This window comes from Poecilia formosa, unplaced genomic scaffold, assembly GCF_000485575.1.
Source record: "Poecilia formosa unplaced genomic scaffold, Poecilia_formosa-5.1.2 Scaffold200, whole genome shotgun sequence".
NCBI lineage: Eukaryota > Metazoa > Chordata > Actinopteri > Cyprinodontiformes > Poeciliidae > Poecilia > Poecilia formosa.
Genome location: NW_006800139.1, coordinates 531,510 through 549,549, shown reverse-complemented (window position 1 = coordinate 549,549; position 18,040 = coordinate 531,510). Strand labels below are relative to the sequence as shown.

The 18,040-nt window shown below is 37.5% G+C and overlaps 1 protein-coding gene across 2 annotated transcripts in view; it reads left to right on the top strand.

Annotated features, from left to right (window-relative positions):
* Nucleotides 1-18,040, top strand: part of LOC103148191 (cryptochrome-1-like) — a 36,749-nt gene that overhangs the window by 280 nt on the left and 18,429 nt on the right. For both annotated transcript variants that reach the window (XM_007566853.2, XM_016679038.1), the window contains exons 2-7: nucleotides 3,089-3,252; nucleotides 13,224-13,332; nucleotides 14,137-14,279; nucleotides 15,125-15,309; nucleotides 16,835-16,923; nucleotides 17,599-17,739. In XM_007566853.2, coding sequence (XP_007566915.1) covers nucleotides 3,095-3,252; nucleotides 13,224-13,332; nucleotides 14,137-14,279; nucleotides 15,125-15,309; nucleotides 16,835-16,923; nucleotides 17,599-17,739 — 825 coding nt within the window. In that variant the 5' untranslated portion in view covers nucleotides 3,089-3,094. The remainder of the gene's footprint in view (nucleotides 1-3,088; nucleotides 3,253-13,223; nucleotides 13,333-14,136; nucleotides 14,280-15,124; nucleotides 15,310-16,834; nucleotides 16,924-17,598; nucleotides 17,740-18,040) is intronic.

The following is an 18,040-nucleotide window of genomic DNA, read 5'->3' as shown; positions in this document are numbered from 1 at the left end:
TTTCCCAGCAGACAAGTAAACTTCCTCCTGCTTAAATGTACATCTGTCTTCAACTACTTGAGGCCAAAATAAGAAATTAAGAATGTATATATGCTTAACGTTATATAAATACTAATTTTTAAGTTCATATGAGGTGTTCTGCAGCATTTCAGGCCCCATTCAGACAGTCGATGTGACCTAATTTCCATCTAGAGGAGTCGCAGTCGCTGACCTCATACTTTAGAAAGAAAGCGTCTGTTTTTATAAACAGAACTCAGCTTTTTGACTTTTATAGGATTTTTCAGAAAATAATAACCATTTAAATTAACTATAACCAAACTATTACAATAGAATATACTTTATAGGGTTTTAATGCAATACCTTTTGGTTTAAATAATCCCTAATATATATTGCAATATTAGATTTTCAATTAGTATTGAATAGATAATGAAATCATATGTTTTTAAAATTAATAACTCGGCACCTTTCTATCAGCGTCCTGTTTTCAGTATAAAAAACTATAGTTGAGGACAAACAAAATGTTTCTCTTTTTTAAATAACTTTGATAATAGTATCTTGGTAATATTATTTGCTATGGTTTATTAAATTTAGTTAAATGCTGTTAAGGTGCTCCATTGTCTTGTTATTTTAAATTGTAACATAACTGATTAAACTGCATATATTTTATTGAATCTGTATTTATCTAAATTGCATTGGAGTAATATGGATTGAAAGAACAAAGTTGCATTTAATTTGATTTGAATCTGAATCTAATTGTGTTGCACTGAAATAAATTGGACGAAATTGGATGTGAACTGGTTATAGTAAATTGAATTGTGTCCAAAATAAATCTAATTGGATATATTTGCTAAACTATGATTTATTATTGGATTTTGGCCGGATTAGACCGATTTGGAATAAGTTGGATTGATCATTTAGATCTGGATATGAATGTGACTGCATTGCATTGAATTCAATGGATTTGGTGTGGGGAGAAAAAGTTGATTTAAAGTGAATTTAATTTAATTCCCATCCATTTTATGGCTGTTTTCTCTCATGAAGTGTCTTAGGATTTCTTTTTTGTCAAAAGTTTGATTAATTTGGAGCGAACTGAATCGATGCCATTAGGATTCCTCTGAAATCCGGCCACCTGCTGCCACTGCCTGGCTGTGTGGATCCTCACAGAACACTCATTCCCATGTTTTCCTCTTGTAACATGTTAACGCATCAATCCTCCACTGGAAATGACTGAATGGGTGATAGCAGGAAAGCTAAAACATGTTTATGAGTTATGATTGTTGGAGTATGAATAATGAATGAAAAGGTAAGCTCATGGGTTCATTAGGGGGAATTCATGTAAATGTGACTTTCTGCAGTTTTTTACCTGAAACTTTCTGAACTAAATTCTGTCGTTTCTGTAATTTTGGAGTTTGTACCTTAACAGTAGGAGTTAACTTAAATGGGAGTATAAGTTTTTATATTTGAGTATATAAGTGTATTTAGCGACAAACCATGAAGCAAGATGGTAGTTTTTACATAAAAAAAGATAATGGCTGAATTATTGGATTAAACACATCAAGCATAGAGTGTGTGATCTAGTTTAATAGTTTAAACACCAAATACACCTTAACGTGCCTTAAAACGTCCAGTGGAAACCATCTTGGCACAGAAGCTAATATGTATGGTTTTCCATATCGCCACAGTTACAGCCAATCAGGGACAAGGAAAATGGATGAGGCTCCTGGTGATTGGTCACCTAATTTAGACACAGGAGAAACAACCATGCAGACTTAAAGTTAATTTAGAATATTTTATAACCCAAAGTCATGTGTAGGAAGCTGGAGCACCCAGAGAAAACACATTCATGCATCCGGAGAACAACTTTATGCACGCTGCGATTTGAACCCACAACTTTTTTGTGCAGCTTAAAAATGGTTCTCATTGTGAAATAAATAAACAGTCAGTAAATAAATGAACTATGTATTCTTTATAAAATGGCTTAAAATGGTGATATTTTTGCTGCCATACTATGGGAATCTAGTTCTGTAAATCCATTTAGCGCGGCGGTTCTTTTTGGCTCCTGCTAGAGTAAAAATAGCAACCACATCTCAAAGAACGATGAGCATATGGTTCTTCTTCTAGCTGTCAGTGGGCGATTTTCTGATTCTTCCATTCAGAAAACAAGCGGTGAAAGAGGCTGCAGGCGCGCCAAGCGGCAGCTTGCTCTGCAGCGGATGAGCTTCCTCTAATTAGCAGCCGCTCGTCTGCCACGGATGCTCTGCTCGTCTTCCTTCAGCTGTTCAGTTCAGCGTCCGGTTTCCATGCTGGAGGCTGGAGCCTTTTGCTCAAACGGGAAAAATAACAGCTTGAGTTCTGACTGTGTTCAGAGATGCGTTCAAAAAAAGGCGGAGGTGACCCGTCTTTGTGTTTGTATCGAAGCCAGCTGAGTGAATGAACGGCTTTCCTACGCCTGGCATCCTCCGCCAACAGAAAGACGAGTTTTAGGAGAACATTTTGGATCTGCAGCCAAGTTGCAGTTCTTATTTTAGTAACTTATCGTGCACCTAAGCCTGTCATGATCGTTTTGCTGGATGTTAAATTGTGCCAGACGTTATTGTGATAAACAGTAACATCGTATGGAGATCATTTTCAAGTAATATACAGGGAATGGCATAATGATTCAAGAACACATTCTCAAACTTTTCTCAAGTATAAATTATTAAGTTTGTTTTAATTAATAATGTGATTAATTTATTGCTCATTCTGAAAGGCCTACTTGCACTTTTGCTTTCTGGACAAATAATTTCCCAAATTCCCAGCCAATCAGAAGGAGAACTGATGACAGGAAGAACTTTTCTGCGGTTTCTGCAGAACCTCAACATGTCCTGGATGTTTTCTGGGACAAAGGCGACATTTTTTCTGTCCTGCTCGTCTCTGGCTGTTTGCAGCTGCAGCTCTCACAGAACCACCTTATGATCCAGAAAACTGCAGTTTGGATGTAAAATAATGAGTCCTGGTAAAAAGCTGCATTCAAATCCAGATTGTATGTCCTGAAAATACTTGGGTCCTGATGTTTGATTATTTACTACTTTCTGTTTGTCCTTTGCAGAATACGATGGCTCCAAATTCCATCCACTGGTTCCGTAAGGGGCTGCGCCTCCACGACAATCCGGCCCTCCAGGAGGCGGTGCGGGGGGCTGGCACCGTGCGCTGCGTTTACTTCCTGGACCCGTGGTTCGCAGGCTCGTCTAACGTCGGGGTCAACAGGTGGAGGTAAGACCATTTGTCTGAGTTTGGCTCTGAACTATTCACTCTGTAGCTCCTCACTGACGAATGAAGGAAAGATGAACAAGTTTCACTCACTGCGAATATTTTTATTTGTGCTTTTAAATGTTAAGCTAAGAAACGGAAGTGAAGCACCATTAACTCTGGATGTTTTCTGTTGGAAAATATGTGTGAATTTCTAAAATTGATTATTCTCAGAAGTATCATTTCTTAATATTTAGCTCCCAAGGAAAACAGATCAAGTTTTCCTTCCATTGCTAAAACATGATTGGTGTAAATGAGGAAATCGGTCTAGTTAAATCAAAGTTCTGGCCGTTAGGAAAGTTAGAATCAATAATTTCAGTTTTGTTTTGTACGATCAAGAGAAACGACCGTCCCTCTGGACTCTTTGGAGTCACCTGGTGGGTTCAGAAATATCTGAGCAGTGGGACTTTTCTCCAAATCAGAAACAGGAATAAAATGTTCAGTATTTGTAAAAATGTAAAACTTTAAATTGGTTCTTTTGTTATTCTCTGATTTCTGGTTGTTTCTGGTCTGATCTGCTGATTCTGATTTTCTCTTCAAAGATTACCAACCAATACAAACTCACTTGTGTAAAATGTTCTTAATTCAACAAATTTAATTGATCTAATCTCTTAGAGGTAAAAATAAAACCCAAGTGGGGATTTCAGGATTATTCCAGGTCCAAATTATGATTTTGGTTTCAAAAACCTCCAAGTGAATGAAATTATATTCAGTTTTTATAAACTGAAACAAATAATGTGTAAAAAAATCTTCTTTTTTTGTTAGCTGTTGATTTGCAGTCAGAGCATTATTAACACTTTCTAAGTTTTATTGTTTTGGTTCATTAAACAAAGATTGTAGCTTCACTCTCAGTTTCGTGTATTATTATTGTTGTTATTGCTTCTCTTAGCTGGAACCTGAACCAAACTTTGAGATGACTTTTAATCTGACTGGGTGTGAAAACGACGACTGATAATCTAATCTGGGAATCATAATCACTTTCCTCCAGGCAGCTGCAGTACTGCACTCTGCAGCATGATGTCAGCATTTCTCTGCTTTTGAAGCTTCATTTCACTCATTTCCAGAGATCTGAAACAAATCTGTAAAGTTTACTTTTTGCCTAAATTGCTGAAATTAATATTTTAGATCTGTACTTGCTTTTAGTGATTTAGATATGGTGGATTTTTTAAGGCACTATCCAAGCATGTTTTCAGGACACAGATTTTTCTAGTTTTGCAAAAAATACAAAATAATTTGCAAAGTTAAGAGTTGTGAGCTGGAGGAGAGCAGTCAGTGGTTCCACAGCCACAAGGTGCCCTTTGGTTTAAATCTGCTTTCCCATAATCCCCTTGGTGCAGGTCAGTCTGCAGGCGGACATGAGGTCAGTGCCTACCTTTCAGGGTCGATGGGAACTCACCTGAGTCCAGTTGTTTGAAGAGCTGCGTCTCTTTGGACCGAGTTCAGGGGTCACTGGCCTGCTTTGGTCTGTTTCCCTCCTCATGTCTGTTTTTAGCTCATTACAGAAGCAATCAGTGCAAAGAGGTTTTGACTCGGCGCTCGTCTGGATCTAAAAATGCTCAAGTTCCTCCGGCGGTTCCTGCAGGAAACGCAGGATTTCAATAACACTTAAGATTCAAATGCATTTATTTTAGGTTTCAACTCCAGTAATTATAAAGAAATCAGGAGTTGCAATAAATATGACCTTACATTTTTATATTATTAGCAGCAAAGCATGTTTATCCTCTTATGATGCGTATGATCCAATATTAATATCTGGATCAGTCCCAATATTGGAAAAAACTCTAGATCAGGTATTAGTGACAATGTTTCTGATCTATTCAGTCTAATTCTATACTTTGTGCTTTGAGTGACCTCATGCTTTATTATTTATTTTACATCATATTCAGAGTAATTAATTGCACTTTCTGAACCATTTCAAAGGTTTGTTGCAGTTTATTTTGACATGTTTTTGCCAGTTTTTTATTCTCCTGGATTACACTGACGGCGCAAATTAAAGTTGGGTTGTTTTTCCATGTTTGTGAAAAGATTTTGTGTATTTAAGGGGGCTGTCCTGGTGCACAGGTGTCAAATACGTCAGTATTTCAGTACATTTGTTCAAACAAATAAACATTTACAGACAGGTCAGCTGATTTTCGGCATCAGATCGGTATCGGCTGATTCTAAACCTCAGATATCAGAAGTGGAAAAAGTGGATCAGTGCATCCGTAACTTTGTCCCAGTAGAGAATAGATCTTTTCCTGACACGTGTTTCAGAGCAGCTTTAAAAGTAAGTACACCCTCTGAAACGTGCACAGCCACCCTGACACCTGGCAAACCATCATCCAATTAGCGTTGGTGATTTTATTTCAATGCTCTTTAACTCTGTTTCCAGCTTGAGGGTTAAAGATGGAACCAGGTTTTATCTAGTCACTTTGTTTTGAATGAAAACGTCTTATTTATTGTCATCCTTATGAGATCAGACGTCTTTGAGATGGAGGCTTTCCTGATAACCCCGCTGATTATCCAACAGCTTCTCAAATGTCGCATTGTTCTGAAAAAACAAAACTCATGCACATAACAGGAAACTGATCTGCAGGGTCATAATGGCCAGATGGAGGTTTTACCCTGCGCTACCTCTCTGGTGACATCTGTCATTCTAACATAAGGACTTTTAATTCTACACCTGAAGTGTAAATTATTAGAAGTTTTTCCAAAAAAAGGAGAAATGTAGGTGAAATCTTTGAAGGTAATTTAGGTCAGTGTGTCAGCGCAGGAAGCGGTTATGTGATTGTGACCTACTTGTGGCGAGATCTTCCTGTGTGGCCGTTACCCAACCGGTACTGCTTGAGGTGGAGGCGCAGAAAAAACCAGCTACGGCTCAGTGAGCTGCTCCTAACACACGCAGCACGAAGAAAAACATGTCGCCATTCATCATCAGCAGGAACGCAGAGCTGCGTTTAAAGAGCCAACAGGTCGTCTTCGTTAACCAGGTTTCAGTTCAGCCAGAGAGCCAGAATCAGAAGTTTAGATAAAATACCTCTACATTTCTTTCCTTCACACATTTATCCCCTTTTTTTGTGTTATTTAAACTTTTCAGATAATTGTTTTGCTTATTAAAATGAAAAATCTACCAAACCAGCTTGGTCTGTTGTGCCAAGCTTGTCTAGTCAAGTTTATTTGTTTAACACATTTCAGCAATAAAGCAGGTCAAAGTGCTTTACGTCATAAAAACGTCATAAACTCGCCAATTATGAAAAAACCAATAAATATTACATTGTATTGTTGGGTGGATCATTTCCACAGGAGTTGATTTTGTATGGTTTCTAAAGAAAACAAGGTTTTCTTTTTTATAATCAGGTTTTTTTTGCTTTAAATCTCTTTACAATTATTGCAAAAAAATATTATTTCAGATTATTTCTTGTTTATTTGAAATATGACCCAAAACTGAGCTTCCCAACCCACAATAGGGCCTTGACTGTTACTTTCACAACCACTGAACGTCTTTCTACTTTTGCTAAATAAATGTTTTTTCATGTCTTTTAATTTTAATGTTATCTATTTTAAAACAGCTTTAGTCCTTTGCAACTTTCTGCAGCAGCAAAGCTGCTTTATGCTAAGCTTTTCTTTGCTTCTGTTAGTTTAAATGTTTTTCATTTTATAAACGTTGTAAGTGATTATAGTTGAAATCACATGAACATGTTGTTAGGAAACCTGAAACCAAAACCTTCCATTTACTCAGTCATTGTTCAGTCGGCTCTGAAACACATCGGCAGTGAGAGAGCGATTAAAATCTGACTTTGCCCTTTTCAGGGTGTGTGTGTGTGTGTGTGTGTGTGTGTGTGTGTGTATGAGAGAATGAGGTTACTACACAATCCCTAGGCTAAGGGATTGTGTATGGTGCAGCCAAAGCTGTGTGTGTGTGTGTGTGTGTGTGTGTGTGTGTGTGTGTGTGTGCGTCCGCTGCAACAGATGTAGGACATAGTGGTTATATAAGGTGGAAACAAAACTGCACACATACATTAAAAACACAGAAAGGCCGTTAAGCTTAAACGCTCCTGAGCGTCAACATTAACGGCGTATGTTTATGCAGCCGTGCAAATACTCTTAGAAACCAGGTAGGCACAGATGCATCCCTGTAATTCATGAATACATGTCGGCTCACAAGTACTGATTTTTTAAAAAGAAAAATGCCTAAAATTTAGATTTCCCTTCATAACACGTTTATTTTATTTTTTATTTTTTTGTAGAATGAGGTCAGGTCTTGATATTGCATACAGTCTTGATGCAAAGTAGGAAAAGTAAACACTCTTCTAAGGTTTCACAATGATGTAAATACAACCTCAACTGACCAAGAACACATGACCCTTTACACCATGTTTATAGATATTTTTTATCCATAATTCACTCAAAGTGCAGGTTAGGCCAAGTCCACAAATGGTTGGATATCTGATAAAACGGATACATTTTTATGTGTTTGGGCTTTTCATCAACACAAAAACTGTTTAATGTCACTAAAAATTATTATTTATATGAACTTCAACCAAAGTGGATATTTGAGTAAACTATGTTTGAATAGAGATTTTGCATCCTGTGCATTATAATCTGCAATAAATAATGCACCAGTATATCTACGTACATGCTCTGACATAGTTTTGTTTCATTAACTGCATTTGCTGCTATATAAAAGTAGCTATTAGTGATACATTTAATTTGACATTTACAAAAATCTCAAAAGTTTTACAATTAAAACAACTGGTATAAAACAGCAACAAATGCCCATAAAATACAGATTTAAACATTAAAATATGAAAATAAGACGCATTCATCAAAAGGAATTCATAAACATTAAGACAGGATTTTAGACCCGCAGTTGAACCTGTGTGTTTGTCTTTCTGCCTCCATGTTTAATGAAGTCATGGTTGCTTAAAGCAATCGGATTGGCTGACTGGTTTTAGCTGTACGCTACACCGCCCCCTACAGGTTTGGCATGCTTAAGTCACTCAGTTTATTTGTGTAAGTTTATGTGGATGAAAACTTTTCTGAAGCTTTTCCTGTTCATTCAATGCATCAGAAAGAGAAGAATCTGTAATGTTCTGCTCTTTAAATTTGCTTTGTTTTGAACAGAGTAAAAATTAAAATGAAGGTTTTATTTTTTAGCAGAATTTTAAAATCCCTTCTTTTCTGTCTGGGTCAAAACTAACAGAATCCACTTTAATGGTTCTTATTTGGGGAAATTAGACGTTGTTAATAACTGTCATTATCTGCGCTTCCTCAGAGCCAGACCCAGTTACTGTGTTGAATAGAAAAAGCTCAAGACCAGTCATGTTTAAATGCTAATGATTTATCTAGTGCAGCTCATGAAGGTAATTAACGCTTGACAGAAAATGACATGAAATCAAAGACTTTTGATCTGCTGAGCAGCCGTTTTGAGTTTAAATGCAGTCTTCCCTACTCTTGTTTTTGTCCTGTTCTCTTTGTGTTTTTTGATTGACCACCTGGGTTTGGTCTTCTAGGGGCATTTGGGGGTTTTTCAGGAGTGTAGTACTTTGGAAAACTAAATTGGGTCGAGTGAGTCTCCAGAATGGAGTGAGAGTTTATTTTGACTGCCAGGCTCTCCTGATGAGGTCCCTTAGGGCTCTGTTGTTGAATTCTTTCTTTCTTTCCTCATACATGCTGCAACTTGGAGTTGTTTGTCATAAAAACTGAACATGCAAATGACTGTTTTACTGGCATCTTTTCCTCTGAAGCACATTCAGCCTCTTGTTTGCCTGTTCCTGGTACATTCAGCCACTGGTTTTAAGCCTGGACTAAAGACAGTATTACGCTCTGTTTTTAACCTCCAGTGTTCAACGTTCAACTTGATTGTGTGCTTTTAAACTCAGACTTGTAAAACCTGAGTTATGTTTTTTTAGTCTTGATTTAAAGGAACTTAGGGTTTCGGCTGTTTTGCAGTTTTCTGGAAGTTTGTTCCAGATTTGTGGTGCGTAGAATCTGAATGTTGCTTCTCCATGTTTGAAGACCTGAGAGGTCTGGAAGGTTGATGCAACAACAGCAGATCTTTAAAGTATTGCAGTGATTTATAAACTCTTGTTGGGTTTGGTATTGAGGTTCTTTGTGTGCTTGTTTGCTTTGGTGCAGCCATAAACCCATTTGCGTCATCGCTCTGAATCAACTGATGCAGACGGCGAGTATCCTGTCCTAAAAAGCAGAGGTTTCTAGGTTAGCGTCAGAGCAAGGTTTTACTTTTTCACATCACTGTTGCGTCTAAATTACAAAACCTAAAGCTCTTGTATATGAATATGTAATATCAGTTTTATTAGGGTAGATTCTCGACTTGAATGACCATTTTTGAGAGCTTTGTCTGCTGCCCTAAATGGTGAGCACACAGGCTGTCCGCCGGCCCCCTGGTCCGGCTCATGAACAGGCTGGCACGTGCCTTATTGTGTGCACTACTTTGTCTCGCAGCTCTGTCTGCGTGAGGATTGGGAACAAGCGGAGCTTTAGCTGAGAGCTGCGGCCGCTCGGGTTCAGTGATTAGCCAGGATTTGGACAGAAGCTGCAGAAGTTAGCCGAACGCCCTGCAGCTGCCGGCTCTGTTTGTCGGTCCAAACGGCTAACCGGTTTAACCTCGGATCGTTTACAAGCAGAGCTGGGTAGTAACCAGTTACATTCACTCAATTAAATGTACTTCAGTAACTTTCTTGAAACATTGTACTGTTAGGAGTATTTTTACTACACGTTTTACTTTTCCTTGAGTAAAGATATTGAAGTATTGCTACTTGTGAGTACAATGTTTGGGTACTCTGCCCACCTCTGTGTATAAAATGACTGTGGAGATGGAGAACCACTCAGACTCAGTGTAAAAATAAAAGCAGACCTAGTATTTCTTGTCTAGTTTTTTGTGTAACTACCTTAGTACACTTGAAATAAAACTAAACTAACTAAAAAGCAACTTTTTTAGAAAAAGAGTGGAACTAGTACTTCATCAATATTGTTAACTTAAAGCAAGCTCTTAAAAGTTAGTTTTGTTTTATTTCAAGTGCACTAACATAGAAAGAAGAACATGAGAGATGCTTGGTAAGATTTTGCTTTTTTGCAGTTTTCAAGGTTTAGTTTTCTGTGATCTTCTGGACTCTGCCGGCATTTTGTGTTTAATTTAGTTTAAACTGGAGCAGAGGATGTGAATCTACAGAGAAATGTTTTGGGCCCAGTCAGATTCCTGAAACCTTCATCCTCTGTCCCAGTAACCATGACCCCTGTCACCGTGCGGCGCTGCAGGATGGGAACGGCTGTGGCGTCTTTCACTGATGTGATGCTCCTCTATCCTGAGCAGCAACGTTTACACACAATGAAATGAGTTGATAATCAGCTGAAATATCCACTTTTAAAACTAAAACTCTTTCAGTTCAAACTCAGAAATACTTTAAGGAAAATTAAATATGGTGTTGGTTTCCATCACTTTAACAACCTTTATTACCATTCAGCAAACTGTAAACAAATCCTTCCTTTTACCTTTAATGTTACTGTGCAGCAGGGGTGTCCAAGCTGTGGCTCATGGGCCATTTGTGGCCCTTGGATTGATTTTGTGTGGGCCCTGACTGCAATTCAAGAATGTCATAAATTTGGCCATCCTACACTTTTTGTAATGATTTTTTAGGATATTTTAGATATAAAGTTTACATCTTCTTAAATGGAAAATGTTAAGTACAAAACAAAAATATTTCTTTTGATAGCCTTTTTCTTATCATCATGTTATTAGTCGTGCCACAAACATCCAGCAGGTTTTTGCTATAAAGCAGATTTTACCACACCTCTCCATTACATTTGGCTAAATGCAAAGGTTGTAAAAGAAAAGTCTTTCTTTTGTGGCTGGAGATAAATTAAGAACATTTTACAGGGTTATAAAATGGAAAATAATGAGTCACATTTTAACGTTTCCACTGTTTTCAGTGAACTTTAGCATCTCAGCCACTAAAAGGTTACAGGTCAAAGAGAGCAACAAACTTTGTTGGTTAAAATGTGCTTAAGATACTGTTATTGTTGCTTTTCTTTATTCAGAATAATACTTATGGTGTAGAGCAGTCCAGCAGTTTTACATTTACCTTGGTGTTTACACTTAACTTTGGTAAAAATGTCAATAAAAAGAACCAATTTTTTAAAAAATTAGAACTGTTTAGCAGTCCCCAGATTGATCAAATAAATCTGTTGTCATTTTGTTTTATTTCTAATATAGGAATAAGATTGAAGTTTGCATTGAGACAAATATAGTTTTACCAGCTGGATTAGAAGAAAACTCCTCACAGAAAGTCCTGACTGAGATTCAAGGCGGTTTTATCTTCTTAGAAATCCCACATCTGTAAAAACACCTGTGACCTAAAAAGCCTCTTCTTACCCAACCAACATGTGCAGCATTTCCGAGTTTACTCAGACAATTTCATCGAGCAGCAGCAGCTATTTTCTGGTGCTCTGTTGGAGAGCGGTGATTTATTTTTGCAGGTAGAGCGTTTTTTTTTTCCAGGTTTCAGAGCTGCAGCTCACGTTGCCGTCCGTCGCTCCGCTCAGCTCTAGATGCTGCTTCCTGGCGCTTTGTGGCGTCCGTGACTTGTCACACAGTTCCTGACCTGAAGCTGACGTCGGCGGCCGCCGGGCGCTCGCCTCACAGTCAGCCTTCAGCAGCCAATCAGAGGCAGGAACAGCCAGACTCTGGTGCTTTCAGCACATGCTGAACACTGGAAGCTGAGATTAACGATGAAGCTCCGTTTTGTATTTTATTTTGTTATTAAATTCCTGTCACTTCTTTTTTTTTCCCCCATTTAATTACTTTTAACATTTAAGTTCTCCAAAGGTTCATTTCACTTCTTATTCCTTGATCCTTTGCATCAAAATGATGGAGTTTCTTCTTCTCCTTTAAAGTGATCTGGTCCAACAGTCGACAAAAGGGGAAAAATGTGTTTACAAAAAAGAAGACCTACAGAAAAAGTCTGACATGATGAACACAGTTGGCTTCCTGCTAACTTGTCTGTTTTAAATCTGCATTTTAGGGTCCAAATGATCCAGAGTTACTGTAACTATGTCAACAAACCCAAAATATGTGCTGCACAGGGCAAAAAATGAGTCAAAGCAGCAGCTGAATTTATCAAACGAGAGCTGGGGGTGTTTGTACAGTAAATGTTTAAAATATGATTTAAAGCAGTTGATTATAATCACTCGCTGTAAATGCAACTGAATCAAAGAAATGACTAAATGAACATGCTGGACTGAAAAGGCTGTAATTTTGTTTCCACATTGATGGTTTTCTTCCTTCTTTTTGTCTAATCTGAGTTATTTTGCTGATTTTAGAAACTTAACCAATATGAGCAGTGTATAATTATGAGTCAGCCTTTATCGTATCGTTTATCATTTATCGCGATACTTTTTTTTATCATAAGAATTTTGACTTATTGTGCTCATGCTAAATTCCAATTAATGCTTTTAAAAAACAAATCTGCCCTTTTTCTTGGGATAATTTTATTATTAACTTAAAAGTAGCTTTTCAACAAGATATAGAGGCTTGATTAAAGCAAATAATTCCTTAATATTTATTTAATAAACACTTGTTCTATTGCCAGATTATTTAACTTATAACAAGACATTTTTCCTATGTTATAAGTTAATTTATCTGCCAATTGAATAGTACTTTTTCATCAATATTAAGGAATTTTTTGCTTAAAACAAACCTCTATATCTTGCTGAAAAGTTAGTTTTCAATTACTTTGTCTTATTTCAAGTATATTAACAAAATTACTTGGTAAGATTTTGTGTTTTTGCAGTTTTGGCTTTAAGAGGCTCTGATTGCAGTTACTTAAAAAAACCTCATAAATAGTTCTTATTAATTTTATTTCTTAGTTGGGACTTAAATGTTTCACTCAGGTTTAGATCATTCTTCCTGTTGTTAATGAAATGTTTTTCCTCTCCAGGTTTCTGCTCCAATGTTTGGAGGATTTGGACGCAAGTCTCCGAAAACTCAACTCCCGCCTTTTTGTCATCCGGGGCCAACCAGCAAACGTTTTCCCGCGCCTCTTCAAGGTCGGCACAGAGACGCAAACGTCGCTTCTTCTCTAACGCCAACACAGGGAAACAAACGTATTGTCACATCGGACAAAATGGTTGAGTCAAAATTAGTTGCAGGTCAAAAAAAAAAACTCAAATCAGCCAAATAAAATATCCCAATTTATTTTTTTTTCTCTAAACTGGTTATTTTGAGAAATATTTATGCTTGCATGCTTAGGCCAATGTAGATGTAAAATTACAGTAAAAGAAATTATTTTTACCAAAGAAACTCAGAAACTGAAATTAAGCAAAGAGGTTTTCTAGAAAAAAAATGTCAAATTTTCTATTTTGGGAATTTTTCTGAATTTCAAAAGTCGAATATTTAAAATTTTTGAAACTCATAAATTTCCAAGTTTTTTGCGCAAATGTGCAAAATTATTTCTTTTGGGCACGATTGAACAAATTTATTTTCAGTAATTAGAAAAAGGATGTGTTTTAATTTATTTAGTAAATAAATAGAAGCTGATTTGGGTGTTTCATAAACACGATTTTATCGTGATTTTAGCTCAGTTATAAAAAGACAAACCCTTAGTGTTGTACTTTACATTTCATACTGTAAGAAAATTAGATATTAAAACTCTACATCTGCATCAGCGGGCCAAATTTAGACCAGTCCATGGGCCATTAAAGGCCCTCGGGCCGCAGTTTGGACACCCCTGCTCTAACACATTCTTGCATGTAAACTCACAGTTTGTTCTGGTTTTGTTTCTACTAACACACACGCACACACACACACACACAGAGTTTATTGACATGATTTTGTGTAACTTGTGACCTCAGGAGTGGAAGATTTCCCGGCTGACCTTTGAGTACGACTCGGAGCCGTTCGGGAAGGAGCGGGACGCCGCCATCAAGAAGCTGGCCATGGAGGCGGGGGTGGAGGTCATCGTCAAGATATCACACACACTCTACGACCTGGACAAGTGAGACCTCGCTGAGAAATGAGTCATTTTTCTAATAAAACCTCAACCTCAGGTTATTTATACATCTGTAATAAAACACTAATGTGGCTAAATATCAAGTGTATAAATTTTGTCATATTAAAAAAAATAGGACATCTGATGACGGCCTGTGTTAATTTTTTTTAAACATATGAAGATTTAATATTGAGTTTAACAACAGTGGAAAATGTCAAACAATGTAAACAAAATTAAAATATCCTGTTAAATACAATAAACTCAAATTGTGGTGCAGAAATTGCACATATTTTAATCCTATTTAAGAGGGGATTAAAATATTTTAAATGATCTCAAATATCATAAAAATATTTCTAAGTCCAAATTTTCTTAGATTTTGAAATGAGTCATTCTATGGACACCCATGAATCAGGTTGTCTGAAAAATGTGAAATAATCTCTTAAATAAACTTAGTTTGAACCAGATCTTTGCTCTGCAACATGAAAATAATCAAAAACATCCTGAAAAAAATCCAACAAGATCCAAATAAAAACAGAAAATCCTTGGCCTAGTCAAATCCCAGATGTCGATGCCATGGAACGACTTGAAACTTTCTGAGCAGGCAAGAAGCCCCTCAGATACGTCCCAGCTGACAGTGAGGAGTCGGGGGACACATTCCTGTTGATTTCTTTTAATTAGGGGATAAAAAAAACATTTATTTTTGTTACTTAAATGCAATAAAATCACTGTATTTTTGCATAAATAAAGTCGAATATGTGAACAGAACTTTTTAAAGCAGGTTTTATAACTTCTGTGCCATAGCTGGCACTAAATCAGTTCATCCTTGTTTTTCTTCGTTTCTCCGTCTGAAGGATCATCGAGCTGAACGGCGGTCAGCCTCCTCTCACCTACAAGCGTTTCCAGACGCTGATAAGCCGGCTGGACCCGCCCGAGATGCCGGTGGAGACGCTGTCGGACGCGCTGATGGGCGGCTGCGTCACGCCCGTCGCCGAGGACCACGGCGAAAAGTACGGCGTCCCGTCGCTGGAGGAGCTGGGTGAGGAAACAAACGATCAACATATTTCATTCTCCTCATTCATTTTTAATTCCATAAAAGGAATCACATTTATTCACTGACTTCTACTGAGAAATATTTCAGGAAACCCAAATCTGCTTTTATTGATTAAATTTTGCTTGAAACGGAAAGCAGTTTTAAAGAGACAGTGACCCAAATCTGGTTGTTACTGCTGAGAATCAACAGCATGTTTTTATTTTTTTCATCTGAGCCCGAAAGAACTTGCAAACCTCATTTCTTTCTTTTAATGCAATTTTGTTGTACTATCAGACTTTTTTTTTTTTACATAATTTGATGATTTTGGCCATAAAGTTTGAACGCCGCTGGTTCTCTGGTGTTGTATATATTTATTTACTAAACATTTAAAAGGAAAAACTGGGAGCAGTAACAACAAAACGTCTCTCCTTAATACAAGCATTAAGCGCATTCAGTCCCGTTTCTCTATTTAAAGTCTTTTCCTATTGGATTATTTAGTCTCAGCTGCTTACAGGAACCTTCCAGATGCCTGCTTTCCATTCGCAGACCTTCAGTTCATTCATATATTTAGCCAGCCTGCAGCCATCTGCAGTTTACACCTGCTCAACCCGACTCTTTCACAGATCCACCAGCCACTTAAGCTTCAACTGGACTGTGTCTCTGTGCAGGTTTCAACCTCACAGGCTGTGATTTATCCCTGAAATCAGCCAGAGGCCACGTTTAGCCTGCTTATCCCCACTCCGTCCAGACGTTAAGTTTTCCGTTCAGAATGCCAGGATCCTGGCACCATCTGCTGGCTGCAGCTGCGCTGCGTGGGAAACGGCGCCCTCTGCTAGCTGCAGCTGCGCTGCGTGGGAAACGGCGCCCTCTGCTGGCTGCAGCTGCGCTGCGTGGGAAACGGCGCCCTCTGCTGCTCAGAACCGTTTAGGGTTTATTTCTAACCCAGAATGTAGCTCTAAACTCTGTTTGTTCTGTAGATGATTCATTTAGGAGTGTAATGTTGCAGCAATAAATGACCAAGCCCTGCTACGCCCAGATGCTTTAACAGAAAGAAGACGTCAGTTATGTCAGTTTTTTTACTCATAGTGACGTAGTTCCGTGTTTTGTACAGAATTTATCCATCAATTTTAATAAAAGTTAGAAAAATAGGAATTTTATTGTGGGGAAATGTTTGTGTTCTGAGCTGGACTAAAATCTGATTTTTCCTCAGTTTAAGGTTTGTTTTACATTGATTTATATTTAAATAACTTCCTTTATCTTTTTTCACACAACAGTTTTCTGTTTTTGTCCGACTCTTTAAGCGTTTTGGTCTCCAGACATCCTGAGATCAGGGAGTAAAACTCATTTTGTTTTCGAATGGATCCAGTTTAAATACCAAACCACACAAAATACAGTCTTCAAAAAGCTAAAACTGTCATTTAAATGATCAATTGTGTTTAATTTAATGTAATTTTGTTTATTTAACGAAACAAAAATGTTTTCTGACATTTGAATGCTGGATTTAAAGGCGATGTAAATGGATATTTTTCAGGTTTCGACACCGAGGGCCTCCCTTCAGCTGTGTGGCCTGGAGGAGAGACTGAAGCTCTGACTAGGATAGAGCGCCATCTGGAGAGAAAAGTCAGTATTACACCCTCATGTTAGGATTACAGAGCCTTTATGATTAATTATCCTTTATTTATTTAGCTTAAATTTGAACAAGATGAAAACACTTCCTGTTAAATATATAAATTGGTTTCTAACAGTAAACTTTTCTTCAAAGAATCATTTCTACTACTTTTCTATTTCTGTATTGGTTTTGTCCTGTTTTTTTATTTCCTTTGCATTTTTGTTTTGGGTTTTTTCAGCATTGCGAGGTATTTTTTACTCATGAAAAGGTTCAACGTTTTTTATTTCATAGTCATAACAATAAGCTATCAGGCATATACAATGGTGTAAATTTCCACCCAAAAATTTGTGATAAAAAAACTTTGAGATTTTTAGATTAATGTGAAAAATTTCATTTTTTTTTTCTCAATTTTTCTACTTTTCGAACTCAGAAATTTCCTCTTGAAAGTTTCTGAGATTAGTCTCAACATTACTGAGGATGTACTCCATTTGTCTGTCTGCAATGGCTGTAATACATTGTTGTAGGAATAACCGTCACACCTGCTTTATCTGCTCACGTTAAGAGTTTTCATGGATTTAATCAAACAGTAAACAGACATTTTTCAACTTTAGAAACAATCTTTTAAGAGATTCTGTCAGGTGTTGACCAAACATCTTAATTTCTGTTCATCTCGTCTCTGTGGCCAGGCGTGGGTGGCGAACTTCGAGCGTCCCCGGATGAACGCCAACTCGCTGCTGGCCAGCCCCACCGGCCTCAGCCCCTACCTGCGCTTCGGCTGCCTCTCCTGCCGCCTCTTCTACTTCAAACTCACCGACCTCTACCGCAAGGTCGGCCCCCCATCTCACAGCACGCTCCATAGCGACCGATTTATCCTAAATACATCGATGAAACCCACTAACAAACTGTTAGAATACTAACAAGCAGTTCGTCTTTAAATTAAATAACATCTTTTCAAATTGATCAGTCCCTCCAGGGTTTCTCGATTGTTTTTGCATTCAGAATAAGTAATTTTATATTTGCAAGGAGTTTTCTTAAAATCAGAATAGAATAGAAAAAGCCTTTATTGCCCCACAGTGGGGAAATTTCTTCGCAACAGCAGCAAAATTGAATATACAACATTTATAAAAA